Source organism: Odontesthes bonariensis, chromosome 2 (assembly GCF_027942865.1).
Source record: "Odontesthes bonariensis isolate fOdoBon6 chromosome 2, fOdoBon6.hap1, whole genome shotgun sequence".
In the NCBI taxonomy this organism is placed as follows: Eukaryota; Metazoa; Chordata; class Actinopteri; order Atheriniformes; family Atherinopsidae; genus Odontesthes; species Odontesthes bonariensis.
Genome location: NC_134507.1, coordinates 376,502 through 391,363, shown reverse-complemented (window position 1 = coordinate 391,363; position 14,862 = coordinate 376,502). Strand labels below are relative to the sequence as shown.

Genomic DNA, 14,862 nt, shown 5'->3' with positions numbered 1-14,862 from the left:
TCAAAGCTACAAACTTAATAGTTTTTCAGGAAAAAGTGAGCCGTGGAAAAGTGTTTTTCATGTGACAGTTTATGTCTTTATTTTTAATAAATGTTTGCTGGACCTTAATCTTTTGACTGCTGGTGTTTTATTTTTGTGGGAACTGTGCAGAGCTAATAAATGCTCGTTGGTAAGTAGTCATCCGTCTACATTTTTCCAAAATTTTACATTTCCACTTTTATTGTTCACACTTTTCACACTTTATCTTTGCAGTGTGCACTTTCAAAACTTCATCAGTTAATATTTTATACAAAATGCACCCAAACTCATCAACTTACAGATCCTGAACTTTCAGAAACACATGTAATAATAAAACATCTCACTGTGGCAATGTCTGCCTGGGCCTGTGATAATGTTGAAGTCACCAGAAACTTGCATAAAAAAATCAATTCTCAATCTTGCCATTATGGTTTAATTTAACCCTCCTGTTGTCTCAAAAGTGACCCACGACCATGTTTAGCTGTAGAAAAAACACCTTAAACTATCTTTTTCCAACTTGAAATGTTATGCCTTTTCCTAAAGGGACCCCATCATTAGAAAAAGTCACACTTTATTTTTGTTTATGTTTCCATGTGGGCTGTACACCACTAGGGTACAAAGATTGTCTTATGGCTCATTTTTGACCCGTAAATTATAAAAACATTTAAACACCAGAAAGAAGTTTTTATTTCCCTTTCAATATAATTAATTCAGAAGTAATTACTTCGCATTTATATATATAATAGCAATAATAAACCTTTATTATGTAAAAGAAAACTGAGAAAACAAGAAAACTGTTGGTCCAACTGACAGTTGGTCTGTGGTAAAAAAAAAAAAAATTAAAAAAAAAAGTGTAATCCTGAAAACTGGTGATTGTCTTTTTGTACTGTGTAACAAAAAATACAATTGAATTGAGTTGAATAGATCAATAACAGGTGGTTTCATCATACAAAATAGATTTTGTATTTTAAATTAAATTGAGTTGCTTTATTTTGGGGCTTTGGTAGGGCGGGGCATTTCTGACCCGTAGGACAAAGGGAGTAAACACAATGTTAAGATCGCACAAAGGGTTAAAAAAAATCAGAGGGCTGTGAATCAGATGGGATTCGACATTATTCACCCCAGAATTGGTTAACCCCTTAACGCCTGAATTTATATAGCTGTATATAAAAAAATGTTTTGTGTGTGTTTGGCAAATAATGCTGAGATTATTAATTTCACTTTTGCACAAAAAATAAATAGAAATTTTGGTATGTTGCAAATTTGCGACAACAGGCATAATGGTCAATAATAAGATAACAACAACACAGTAATATAACAGTGAAAACACAATGTTTTTTTATTCACCCTTTTTTTTTTTTACATATTTATTTATATAAATCTGCAACAGGAAATAAGTCCGTCACTTTGCGGTCGTAGTGAATATGGACTAACCGGCATTGGAGGAATAAAGATGCTCAGCTGGTTGATTGAGTCAAACGGTTTGTAGCATATGTGCGACAATAGGCGTTAAGGGGTTAAAATGCAGGAAATTGCATCTAAGAAATACAAAAGTTTCTGGGGGAGGACCCCCGGGACCCCCACACAAATGAGGTGCCCCCAACCTTAGGTGGTGGTGGAGTGGCAAATTCTGTGCCCACCAATGTCAACACCATTATTACGCCCTTGGAGCAACTCCATTGAAATCGGCGGCGGCCATTTTGCGGTCCGGTATCTAGTTAATATAATACATCCATGAGCTGACGGCGCTGTGATGACGTCACAGTTCAGGTGCATGCTGGGAGATCCCAGTTCAGAGCTGCACCAGCTGGTACCACGACCTCTGACCGGCTCTTTCTCTCCTTCTCTGTGTTCTTCTCGCACGCCCATCAGTCTAAATGACCTCCGTGTTGAGCTTCTTCTTCTGTGGTTCTGCTGCGTTCAGGAAGCTGATGCGGCACTCCTGCTCGCCACGCGGCGCTCCCCGGCCGCTGGGCTCTCCCCGGCCGCTGGGCTCTCCCCGGCCGCTGGGCTCTCCCCGGCCGCTGGGCTCTCCTCCCTGTGATGATGGCGGGGACGACCAGCAAGGGGCGTGGCCACAGTCCTGGCAGTGACTCTGCAGGAGGAGGGCGGCGGTCAGCGCCACCACGCCCAGCGTCGTCCCGGCCAGCACCAGCACGACGATGAACTGCACGCCGGAGAGGCCGGCGCCGCTGCGCTCACTCACCGTCACCTTCACCGACCTGTCGCCATGACGACTGCTGTTCCCACCGCTGCTTCTCGGGCCCCCCCCTTCCCACCCGAGCGTGGTCCAGCTGGCGTTGTGGCGCCTCAGCGGCGTCTCACAGGTGGCTCCGGTGAAGCTGGGCCGGCACACGCAGCGGAAGCCTCCGGCGCGGTCCAGGCAGCGGCCGCCGTGCAGGCAGGGCCGGCCCTCGCAGTCGTCCAGGTTGATGGAGCAGAAGCGCCCGGTGAAGCCGGCGGGGCACAGGCACGAGAAGCGGTTGATGCCGTCCAGGCAGGTGGCGCCGCTGGCGCACGGCATCATCAGACAGTCGTCCACATCGTGCTCGCAACGTGGGCCCGTGAAGCCGGCGAGGCAGCTACACGTCAGCTCTGCTGCGAAACCATCAGCGTCGTCACACAGACCGCCGTTTCTACACGGAGACCTGCAGCCGAGAGACGAGAAGAAGGGTTGAAACCCCTCAAATGCGCTTCGTCATGTGTTTAAGCAGCAACTGTCAGCTGAAGTGGTCTGTGGGCAATCTTTATACCCCGTTAGACAATCTAAACCCCCGCCAATGGTCTTTAACCCCCTCAGACGGTCTTATAACCACCTCAGACTGTCTTTAACTCCCTCAGACGGTCTTTAACCCCCTCAGACGGTCTTTAACCACCTCAGACGGTCTTTATACCCCGTTAGATGATCTTTAACCCCCTCAGACGGTCTTTAAACCCCCTCAATGGTTTTTATACCCCGTTAGATGACATTTAAACCTCCTCAATGGTCTTTATACCCCGCCAATGGTCTTTATACCCCCTCAGATGGTCTTATAACCACCTCAGACTGTCTTTAACCCCCTCAGACGGTCTTTAACCCCCTCAGACGGTCTTTAACCACCTCAGACGGTCTTTATACCCCGTTAGACGATCTTTAACCCCCTCAGACGGTCTTTAACCCCCTCAGACGGTCTTTAACCCCCTCAGACGGTCTTTAAACCCCCTCAATGTTCTTTATACCACGTTAGATGATCTTTAACCCCCTCAGACGGTCTTTAAACCCCCTCAATGGTCTTTGTAGCCCATTAGACGATCTTTATACCCCGTTAGACGGTCTTTATACCCCGCCAATGGTCTTTATAGCCCATTAGACGATCTTTATACCCCCTCAGACGGTCTTTAAACCCCTTCAATGGTCTTTATAGCCTGTTAGACAATCTTTAACCCCCTCAGACTGTCTTTAAACCCCCTCAATGGTCTTTATACCACGTTAGACGATCTTTAACCCCCTCAGACGGTCTTTATACCCCGCCAATGGTCTTTATACCCCCTCAGACGGTCTTTAAACCCCTCAGATAGTCCTTAAACTCCCTCAGATAGTCTTTAGACCCCTCAGATAGTCTTTAAACCCCTCAGATACTCCTTAAACTCCCTCAGATGGTCTTTAAAACCCCTCAGACAGTCTTTAAACCCCTAAGATAGTCTTTAAACTCCCTCAGATAGTCTTTAAACCCCTCAGATACTCCTTAAACTCCCTCAGATAGTCTTTAAACCCCTCAGACAGTCCTTAAACTCCCTCAGATGGTCTTTAAACTCCCTCGGAGCTTGGAAACATCTCCGAGTTGGAGTCGGCAGCGACGGGAACACGCACCTCCTCTGGTGACACGGTCCGGTCCTCCGCTGGCAGCTCGGGCCGTGGAAGCCTTCAGGACACAGACAGGCGAAGTCTCCGCTGTCCTCCATCACGCAGGTGGCGCCGTTCTGACACGGCTGCCGCGAGCAAACGCTCAGATCTGTAACCAGAAGCCACACATCAGCACGGAGAAGGGCCTTCTCAAAGAGAAGATCGCCAACGGAAACAAAGAGCAAAAAAGAAAGGTCCAATGAGAGAGCGAAACCTGAAGGAACCTGAAATATTCAATACGATTCGAATCTATACGAAACTATTCGATATGATTCGATTCGATACGATTCGATTCGATACAATACGATACGATTCGAAACGATACTATTAGATACGATACGATTCGATGCGATGCGTTGCGATTCAATACGAGACGATACGATTCGATACGATACAATACGATAAGATTCGAAACGATACGTTAGATACGATGCGATACGATGCGATACGATTCGATATGATGCGATGCGATGCGATTTGATACGATACGATACGAAACGATACGATATGATACGATACGATTCGATTCGATACAATGCAATGCGATTCGAAACGATACTATTCGATACAATAAGATAACATTTGATACGATACGATACGATACGATGCAATACGATGTGATACGATGCGATGCGATACGATACGATTCAAAACGATACTATTCGATACAATACGGTACAATACGATTCAATACGAAACGATGCGATTCGAAACGATATGATACGATACGATTCGATTTGATTCAATTCGATGCGAAATGATTCGATTTGATTCGATTTGATTCGATTCGAAACGATTCGATATGATTCGAAACGATTCGATTTGATTTGATTTGATTCGATTTGATTCGATTCGATACCTCATTGGGTTTAATACGTCCTCAGGAAGTGACCTCATTGGGTTTCAGGAAGTGATCTCATTGAGTTTAATGCGTCCTCAGGAAGTGACCTCATTGAGTTTAATGCGTCCTCAGGAAGTGACCTCATTGGGTTTCAGGAAGTGACCTCATTGGGTTTAATGCGTCCTCAGGAAGTGACCTTATTGGGTTTCAGGAAGTGACCTCATTGAGTTTAATGCGTCCTCAGGAAGGGACCTCATTGGGTTTCAGGAAGTGACCTCATTGGGTTTAATACGTTCTCAGGAAGTGACCTCATTGGGTTTAATACGTAGTCAGGAAGTGACCTCATTCTATTTCAGGAAGTGACCTCATTGGGTTTAATGCGTCCTCAGGAAGTGACCTCATTGGGTTTAATACGTCCTCAGGAAGGGACCTCGTTGGGTTTCAGGAAGTGACCTCATTGGGTTTCAGGAAGTGATCTCATTGGGTTTCAGGAAGTGACCTCATTGGGTTTCAGGATATGACCTCATTGGGTTTCAGGAAGTGACCTCATTGGGTTTAATGGATCCTCAGGAAGTGACCTCATTGGGTTTCGGGAAGTGACCTCATTCTATTTCAGGAAGTGACCTCATTGGGTTTCAGGAAGTGACCTCATTGGGTTTAATGCATCCTCGGAAGTGACCTCATTGGGTTTAATGCGTCCTCAGGAAGTGACCTCATTGGGTTTCAGGAAGTGACCTCATTGGGTTTAATGTATCCTCAGGAAGTGACCTCATTGGGTTTCAGGAAGTGACCTCATTGAGTTTAATGCGTCCTCAGGAAGTGACTTTATTGAGTTTCAGGAAGTGACCTCATTGGGTTTAATGCGTCCTCAGGAAGTGACCTCATTGGGTTTCAGGAAGTGACCTCATTGGGTTTAATGCATCCTCAGGAAGTGACCTCATTGGGTTTCAGGAAGTGACCTCATTGGGTTTAATGGGTCCTCAGGAAGTGACCTCATTGGGTTTAATGCATCCTCAGAAAGTGACCTCATAGGGTTTAATGCATCCTCAGGAAGTGACCTCATTGGGTTTCAGGAAGTGACCTCATTGGGATTAATGCATCCTCAGGAAGTGACCTCATTGGGTTTAATGCATCCTCAGGAAGTGACCTCACTGGGTTTCAGGAAGTGACCTCATTGGGATTAATGCATCCTCAGGAAGTGACCTCAATGGGTTTAATGCATCCTCAGGAAGTGACCACATTGGGTTTAATACATCCTCAGGAAGTGACCTCATTGGGTTTAATGCGTCCTCAGGAAGTGACCTCGCTGGGTTTAATGCGTCCTCAGGAAGTGACCTCACTGGGTTTCAGGAAGTGACCTCATTGGGTTTCAGGAAGTGACCTCATTGGGTTTAATGCATCCTCAGGAAGTGACCTCAATGGGTTTAATGCATCCTCAGGAAGTGACCACATTGGGTTTAATGCGTCCTCAGGAAGTGACCTCGCTGGGTTTAATGCGTCCTCAGGAAGTGACCTCGCTGGGTTTCAGGAAGTGACCTCATTGGGTTTAATGCGTCCTCAGGAAGTGACCTCATTGGGTTTAATGCGTCCTCAGGAAGTGACCTCGCTGGGTTTAATGCGTCCTCAGGAAGTGACCTCACTGGGTTTCAGGAAGTGACCTCATTGGGTTTCAGGAAGTGACCTCATTGGGTTTAATGCATCCTCAGGAAGTGACCTCATTGGGTTTAATGCATCCTCAGGAAGTGACCTCATTGGATTTAATGCGTCCTCAGGAAGTGACCTCATTGGGTTTCAGGAAGTGACCTCATTGGGTTTCAGGAAGTGACCTCATTGGGTTTAATGCATCCTCAAGAAGTGACCTCATTGGGTTTCAGGAAGTGACCTCATTGGGTTTAATGCATCCTCAGGAAGTGACCTCATTGGGTTTAATGCATCCTCAGGAAGTGACCTCATTGGGTTTAATGCATCCTCAGGAAGTGACCTCATTGGGTTTCAGGAAGTGACCTCATTGGGTTTAATGCGTCCTCAGGAAGTGACCTCATTGGGTTTCAGGAAGTGACCTCATTGGGTTTCAGGAAGTGACCTCATTGGGTTTCAGGAAGTGACTTCATTGGGTTTCAGGAAGTGACCTTATTGGGTTTAATGCGTCCTCAGGAAGTGACCTCATTGGGTTTCAGGAAGTGATCTCATTTGGTTTAATGCATCTTCAGGAAGTGACCTTATTGGGTTTAATGCGTCCTCAGGAAGTGACCTCATTGGGTTTCAGGAAGTGACCTCATTGGGTTTCAGGAAGTGACCTCATTGGGTTTCAGGAAGTGACTTCATTGGGTTTCAGGAAGTGACCTTATTGGGTTTAATGCGTCCTCAGGAAGTGACCTCATTGGGTTTCAGGAAGTGATCTCATTTGGTTTAATGCATCTTCAGGAAGTGACCTCATTGGGTTTAATGCATCCTCAGGAAGTGACCTTATTGGGTTTAATGTGTCCTCAGGAAGTGACCTCATTGGGTTTCAGGAAGTGACCTCATTGGGTTTAATGCGTCCTCAGGAAGTGACCTCATTGGGTTTCAGGAAGTGACCTCATTGGGTTTCAGGAAGTGATCTCATTTGGTTTAATGCATCTTCAGGAAGTGACCTCATTGGGTTTAATGCGTCCTCAGGAAGTGACCTCATTGGGTTTAATGCATCTTCAGGAAGTGACCTCATTGGGTTTAATGCATCCTCAGGAAGTGACCTTATTGGGTTTAATGCGTCCTCAGGAAGTGACCTCATTGGGTTTCAGGAAGTGACCTCATTGGGTTTAATGCGTCCTCAGGAAGTGACCTCATTGGGTTTCAGGAAGTGACCTCATTGGGTTTCAGGAAGTGATCTCATTTGGTTTAATGCATCTTCAGGAAGTGACCTCATTGGGTTTAATGCGTCCTCAGGAAGTGACCTCATTGGGTTTAATGCATCTTCAGGAAGTGACCTCATTGGGTTTCAGGAAGTGACCTCATTGGGTTTAATGCATCCTCAGGAAGTGACCTCATTGGGTTTCAGGAAGTGACCTCATTGGGTTTAATGCGTCCTCAGGAAGTGACCTCATAGGGTTTCAGGAAGTGACCTCATTGGGTTTAATGCGTCCTCAGGAAGTGACCTCATAGGGTTTCAGGAAGTGACCTCATTGGGTTTAATGCATCCTCAGGAAGTGACCTCATTGGGTTTCAGGAAGTGACCTCATTGGGTTTAATGCATCCTCAGGAAGTGACCTCATTGGGTTTCAGGAAGTGACCTCATTGGGTTTAATGCGTCCTCAGGAAGTGACCTCATAGGGTTTCAGGAAGTGACCTCATTGGGTTTAATGCGTCCTCAGGAAGTGACCTCATTGGGTTTCAGGAAGTGACCTCATTGGGTTTCAGGAAGTGATCTCATTTGGTTTAATGCATCTTCAGGAAGTGACCTCATTGGGTTTAATGCGTCCTCAGGAAGTGACCTCATTGGGTTTCAGGAAGTGACCTCATTGGGTTTAATGCGTCCTCAGGAAGTGACCTCATTGGGTTTCAGGAAGTGACCTCATTGGGTTTAATGCATCCTCAGGAAGTGACCTCATTGGGTTTCAGGAAGTGACCTCATTGGGTTTAATGCGTCCTCAGGAAGTGACCTCATAGGGTTTCAGGAAGTGACCTCATTGGGTTTAATGCGTCCTCAGGAAGTGACCTCATTGGGTTTCAGGAAGTGACCTCATTGGGTTTCAGGAAGTGATCTCATTTGGTTTAATGCATCTTCAGGAAGTGACCTCATTGGGTTTAATGCGTCCTCAGGAAGTGACCTCATTGGGTTTAATGCATCTTCAGGAAGTGACCTCATTGGGTTTAATGCGTCCTCAGGAAGTGACCTCATTGGCTTTCAGGAAGTGACCTCATTGGGTTTAATGCGTCCTCAGGAATGAAGACCTCGTGGGACAGGTGACGTCTCACCTTTGTCACAGAACCGGCCTCCCCAGCCCGGCTCACAGCTGCACTGCCACGGCTGCAGGCAGGAACCGTGCACGCAGCCGGGCATCGGCACGCAGCGGTCGCAGCGTTCGCCATCCCAGCCGGGGTCACACCTGGAAACAAGGAGGAGACGCAGAGGAAATGAGCTGGAAGCTAAAAGCAGGAAACAAGGAAAGATGAATGAAACTTTGGGATCAAACAGAATCTCAGAATATTTTCTTAATCGAGCAGTTGAATTTGACCCATCCTGCTTTCCGTACTCCAACAGAGACACTGAGCAGAGGAATGTATTGATCACTGAATGACTGATTGATGATGTCACACCTGCAGACTCCATACTCGTCACAGCGGCTGTTGGTGAGGCTGCAGCTGCAGTCGCTTTCTGCAGGAAAAAGAAGGAGACAACGCATCAGAGACTGAGGCTGACAGGAGGTTTATCATCATCCATCCAGGAACCAGTTTGTTCTGTTTGTGACATCAGAGTAACAGAAATGAGACCGGAGCAGAAGTTGCTCCTGAACTGCTGTGAAATTTAAGGTTTGACTTGTTTTGGGCCCAGCTGTCCAGAACCCTGTACGCCCAACAACTCAGAGTCCAGTCTGCTTATTTAAAGGAGTGGACTTTAAATATCTTTAAAGAGATTTCGGTGACTCTCTTTGTTCAAACTGAAGCTCAGTTCTGTGGAAAAGCTCAGTTTCTCCTGCAGTTTACAGGACAGATTTCCTCTTTCTCTTCAGACAGACAGGAAGTGTTTTAGCAGGAATATCTGGCACGTGTTTGGGAACACAGACCCTGACCTCTGACCTCTGACCTCGGAGTGATCTGAGGCTGCGGGGGATCGAGTGTCGGCTGGAATGTTTTCAAAGGAAACTGAAACTGAAGAATCCTCCTCTGGATTTCAGCAGCCATCGCTGCTGGAACAACAAACAGCGACGCCACACGCCAAACGCCACGCCGAGGTCGCGTGCCGAACGCCGCCTGGCCCGGGGCCCGATGACCCACCGCTGACCTGAGGCGCGTCCTGACTGCTGACACCCGAACGCCCCAAAGAGTAACATTAGGCCACAGCTTTCAGGAGCCGGACTGAAGGTCCAGAGAAATTGTGACCCTGGGTTCTGATGACCCTAGGTTCTGGGTCATCAGAACCGTCAGTACCTGCTGAACCTTCTTCACATTTTAACCAGTCAGTGCGTCTGTGAATATTTGACAGAAAGTTCTGGTTCCGTCTGTCACCACCGACCTGGTTGGACTTGGGTCATGTGACCAGATAAAGATGGTTGATCCGTTCCCAGCAGCGTTTCCCTGAGAGCAGGTTGAATGTGTTCGGGTCGGTGATCATGTGACCTACCTTCAGCGGTGCAGGGCGGGGCCACGAGGCCGAGGCCGCAGGTCAGCAGCAGCAGGGCGGCCGCAGCTCTGCGCGCCGGCATGTGGACGGCGGCCTGGATGACTGCCTGGATGGCGGCCTGGATGGCGGCCTGGATGACTGCCTGGATGGCGTCCTAGATGGCGTCCTGGATGGCGGCCTGGACAGCGGCCTGGACGGCGGCCTGGACGGCGGCCTGGACGGCGTCCTGGAGGGCGGCCTGGACAGCGGCCTGGACGGCGTCCTGGAGGGCGGCCTGGAGGGCGCCTGGACGGCGTCCTGGAGGGCGGCCTGGAGGGCGGCCTGGACAGCGGCCTGAACGGCGGCCTGGACGGCGGCCTGGACGGCGTCCTGGAGGGCGGCCTGGACGGCGGCCTGGACAGCGTCCTGGAGGGCGGCCTGGAGGGCGGCCTGGAGGGCGCCTGGACGGCGGCCTGGACGGCGTCCTGGAGGGCGGCCTGGAGGGCGGCCTGGAGGGCGCCTGGACGGCGGCCTGCACGGCGTCCTGGAGGGCGGCCTGGAGGGCGCCTGGACGGCGGCCTGCACGGCGGCCTGGATGGCGGCCTGAAACAGAAGACGCAGGAGGTGAGGCGCTGACCCGGTTTACAGAAACATACGGCGCTGAATGAAAGCTGAGATCGGGACGCAGGCTCCCTTCAGCACCGCGTCTCAGGCTCGTCTGGACCAGGTGGGATCAGAGGTGTTCCTATGATGAGGGGACCAGAACCCTCATCAGACCAGAACCACCAACAGACCAGAACCACCAACAGACCAGAACCCCCATCAGACCAGAACCACCAACAGACCAGAACCACCAGCAGACCAGAACCCCCATCAGACCAGAACCACCAACAGACCAGAACCACCAGCAGACCAGAACCACCAACAGACCAGAACCACCAGCAGACCAGAACCACCAGCAGACCAGAAACCCCAGCAGACCAGAACCACCAACAGACCAGAACCACCAACAGACCAGAACCACCAGCAGACCAGAACCACCAGCAGACCAGAACCCCCATCAGACCAGAACCACCAGCAGACCAGAACCACCAGCAGACCAGAACCCCCATCAGACCAGAACCACCAGCAGACCAGAACCACCAACAGACCAGAACCACCAACAGACCAGAACCACCAGCAGACCAGAACCACCAGCAGACCAGAACCCCCATCAGACCAGAACCACCAGCAGACCAGAACCACCAACAGACCAGAACCACCAGCAGACCAGAACCACCAGCAGACCAGAACCACCAGCAGACCAGAACCCCCCCAGCTCTTCCTCAGCTCCTCCCCTTCCAGCTGGTGCTTGGTTCGGCCCGTTGCCGTGGAGACGGACCTCCGGCTCCGCCCACGCATCGACAGTCAGGCGGGAAACTCGGAGCGGGATCATTTTCCAGAGATTACAGCGAGGAAGCTGGGCTCAGACAAGACCCGACACGCCAGGATTACAGCCGGCCGGCATACCAGAGCGCTCACGCTTTTATTTCAGCTCCAGAAAGAGAAGAATGAGGGGAGTGTGTGTGAGAAAGGAAGGCAACAGGTGGCCGTTTAATGCCTGAGAGTGTGCAGGCGGCTGGGAGCATGAGTCACTGCATTCCTCTGGTGAGGCTGGCTGAAGAAGAACTAAAGGACGGGACTCAGGAACTGAGTCTCATCACAACAAGTCCGAGTCTTTACTAAAGGACGGGACTCAGTTCCTCCGAGTCTCATCACAACGAGTCCAAGTCTTTAATAAAGGACGGGACTCTACGATCTGCTGAGTCTCATCACAACGCGTCCGAGTCTTTACTAAAGGACGGGACTCAGTTCCTCTGAGTCTCATCACAATGAGTCCAAGTCTTTACCAAAGGACGAGAGTCAGGAACCTGCCGAGTCTCATCACAACGAGTCCAAGTCTTTACTAAAGGACGGGACTCAGTTCCTCTGAGTCTCATCACAATGAGTCCAAGTCTTTACCAAAGGACGAGAGTCAGGAACCTGCCGAGTCTCACCACAACGAGTCTGAGTCTTTACCAAAGGACGGGACTCAGGAACCTGCCGAGTCTCATCACAACGAGTCCAAGTCTTTACTAAAGGACGGCACTCAGTTCCTGAGTCTCATCACAACGAGTCCAAGTCTTTACTAAAGGACGGGACTCAGTTCCTCCGAGTCTCATCACAACGAGTCCAAGTCTTTACTAAAGGAGGGCACTCAGTTCCTCCGAGTCTCATCACAACGATTCCAAGTCTTAACTAAAGGATGGTACTCAGTTCCTCCGAGTCTCATCACAACGAGTCCAAGTCTTTACTAAAGGACGGCACTCAGTTCCTCCGAGTCTCATCACAACGAGTCCGAGTCTTTACAAAAGGACGGCACTCGGTTCCTGAGTCTCATCACAACGAGTCCAAGTCTTTACTAAAGGACGGGACTCAGTTCCTCTGAGTCTCATGACAACGAGTCCAAGTCTTTACTAAAGGACGGGACTCTACAACCTGCCGAGTCTCACCACAACGAGTCCAAGTCTTTACTAAAGGACGGGACTCAGTTCCTCCGAGTCTCATCACAACGAGTCCAAGTCTTTACTATAGGACGGGACTCAGTTCCTCCGAGTCTCATCACAACGAGTCCGAGTCTTTACTAAAGGACGGGACTCTAAAACCTGCCGAGTCTCATCACAACGAGTCCAAGTCTTTACTAAAGAACGGCACTCAGTTCCTGGGTCTCATCCCAACGAGTCCAAGTCTTTACTAAAGGACGGGACTCTACAACCTGCCGAGTCTCATCACAACGAGTCCAAGTCTTTACTAAAGGACGGGACTCAGTTCCTGGGTCTCATCCCAACGAGTCCAAGTCTTTACTAAAGGACGGGACTCTACAACCTGCCGAGTTTCATGAAAACGAGTCCGAGTCTTTACCAAAGGACGGGACTCAGTTCCTCCAAGTCTCATCACAACGAGTCCAAGTCTTTACTAAAGGATGAGACTCAGTTCCTCCGAGTCTCATCACAACGAGTCCGAGTCTTTACTAAAGGACGGCACTCAGTTGCTGAGTCTCATCACAACGAGTCCAAGTCTTTACTAAAGGACGGCACTCAGTTCCTCTGAGTCTCACCACAACGAGTCCAAGTCTTTACTAAAGGACGGCACTCAGTTCCTGAGTCTCATCACAACGAGTCCGAGTCTTTACTAAAGGACGGGACTCTACAACCTGCCGAGTCTCACAACAACGAGTCCAAGTCTTTACTAAAGGACAGGACTCTACAACCTGCTGAGTCTCACCACAACGAGTCCAAGTCTTTACTATAAAGGACGGGACTCTACAACCTGTCGAGTCTCACCACAACGAGTCCGAGTCTTTACCAAAGGACGGGATTCTACAACCTGCCGAGTTTCATGAAAACGAGTCCGAGTCTTTACTAAAGGACGGGACTCAGTTCCTCCGAGTCTCATCACAACGAGTCCTAGTCTTTACTAAAGGACGGCACTCAGTTCCTGAGTCTCATCACAACGAGTCCGAGTCTTTACTAAAGGACGGCACTCAGTTCCTGAGTCTCATCACAACGAGTCCAAGTCTTTACTAAAGGACGGGACTCAGTTCCTCCGAGTCTCACCACAACGAGTCCAAGTCTTTACTAAAGGACGGCACTCAGTTCCTGGGTCTCATCCCAACGAGTCCAAGTCTTTACTAAAGGACGGGACTCTACAACCTGCCGAGTCTCATCACAACGAGTCCAAGTCTTTACTAAAGGACGGGACTCAGTTCCTGGGTCTCATCCCAACGAGTCCAAGTCTTTACTAAAGGACGGGACTCTACAACCTGTCGAGTCTCACCACAACGAGTCCGAGTCTTTACCAAAGGACGGGACTCAGTTCCTCCAAGTCTCATCACAACGAGTCCAAGTCTTTACTAAAGGATGGGACTCAGTTCCTCCGAGTCTCATCACAACGAGTCCGAGTCTTTACTAAAGGACGGCACTCAGTTGCTGAGTCTCATCACAACGAGTCCAAGTCTTTACTAAAGGACGGCACTCAGTTCCTCTGAGTCTCACCACAACGAGTCCAAGTCTTTACTATAAAGGACGGCACTCAGTTCCTGAGTCTCACCACAACGAGTCCAAGTCTTTACTAAATGACGGGACTCTACAACCTGCTGAGTCTCACCACAACGAGTCCAAGTCTTTACTATAAAGGACGGGACTCAGTTCCTCCGAGTCTCATCACAACGAGTCCGAGTCTTTACTAAAGGACGGCACTCAGTTCCTGAGTCTCATCACAACGAGTCCAAGTCTTTACTAAAGGACGGGACTCAGTTCCTCCGAGTCTCATCACAACGAGTCCGAGTCTTTACTAAAGGACGGCACTCAGTTCCTGAGTCTCATCACAACGAGTCCAAGTCTTTACTAAAGGACGGGACTCAGTTCCTCCGAGTCTCACCACAACGAGTCCAAGTCTTTACTAAAGGACGGCACTCAGTTCCTGGGTCTCATCCCAACGAGTCCAAGTCTTTACTAAAGGACGGGACTCTACAACCTGCCGAGTCTCATCACAACGAGTCCAAGTCTTTACTAAAGGACGGGACTCAGTTCCTGGGTCTCATCACAACGAGTCCAAGTCTTTACTAAAGGACGGGACTCTACAACCTGTCGAGTCTCACCACAACGAGTCCGAGTCTTTACCAAAGGACGGGACTCAGTTCCTCCAAGTCTCATCACAACGAGTCCAAGTCTTTACTAAAGGATGGGACTCAGTTCCTCCGAGTCTCATCACAACGAGTCCAAGTCTTTACTAAAGGACGGG

At 49.2% G+C, this 14,862-nt stretch overlaps 1 protein-coding gene across 1 annotated transcript; it reads right to left on the bottom strand.

The window, feature by feature from the left end:
* dlk2 (delta-like 2 homolog (Drosophila)) lies at positions 1 to 10,297 on the bottom strand. The gene is made up of 5 exons (XM_075483358.1): positions 10,063 to 10,297; positions 9,039 to 9,096; positions 8,697 to 8,827; positions 3,869 to 4,010; positions 1 to 2,666 (listed from the first exon to the last, which is right to left on the bottom strand). The coding sequence occupies exons 1-5, from the start codon at positions 10,142 to 10,144 to the stop codon at positions 1,892 to 1,894; spliced, it is 1,188 nt and encodes a 395-aa protein (XP_075339473.1). The 5' UTR covers positions 10,145 to 10,297; the 3' UTR covers positions 1 to 1,891.
* Positions 10,298 to 14,862: the final 4,565 nt, after the last annotated feature.

Excerpts from the sequence above, each read along its gene's own strand:
- dlk2 (XM_075483358.1), bottom strand. The coding sequence starts at position 10,144 with ATGCCGGCGCGCAGAGCTGCGGCCGCCCTGCTGCTGCTGACCTGCGGC. Across the intron at positions 4,011-8,696 it reads AGGCCGGTTCTGTGACAAAG|ATCTGAGCGTTTGCTCGCGG; the intron begins GTGAGACGTCAC and ends TTCTGGTTACAG. Across the intron at positions 2,667-3,868 it reads GGACCGTGTCACCAGAGGAG|GTCTCCGTGTAGAAACGGCG; the intron begins GTGCGTGTTCCC and ends TCTCGGCTGCAG.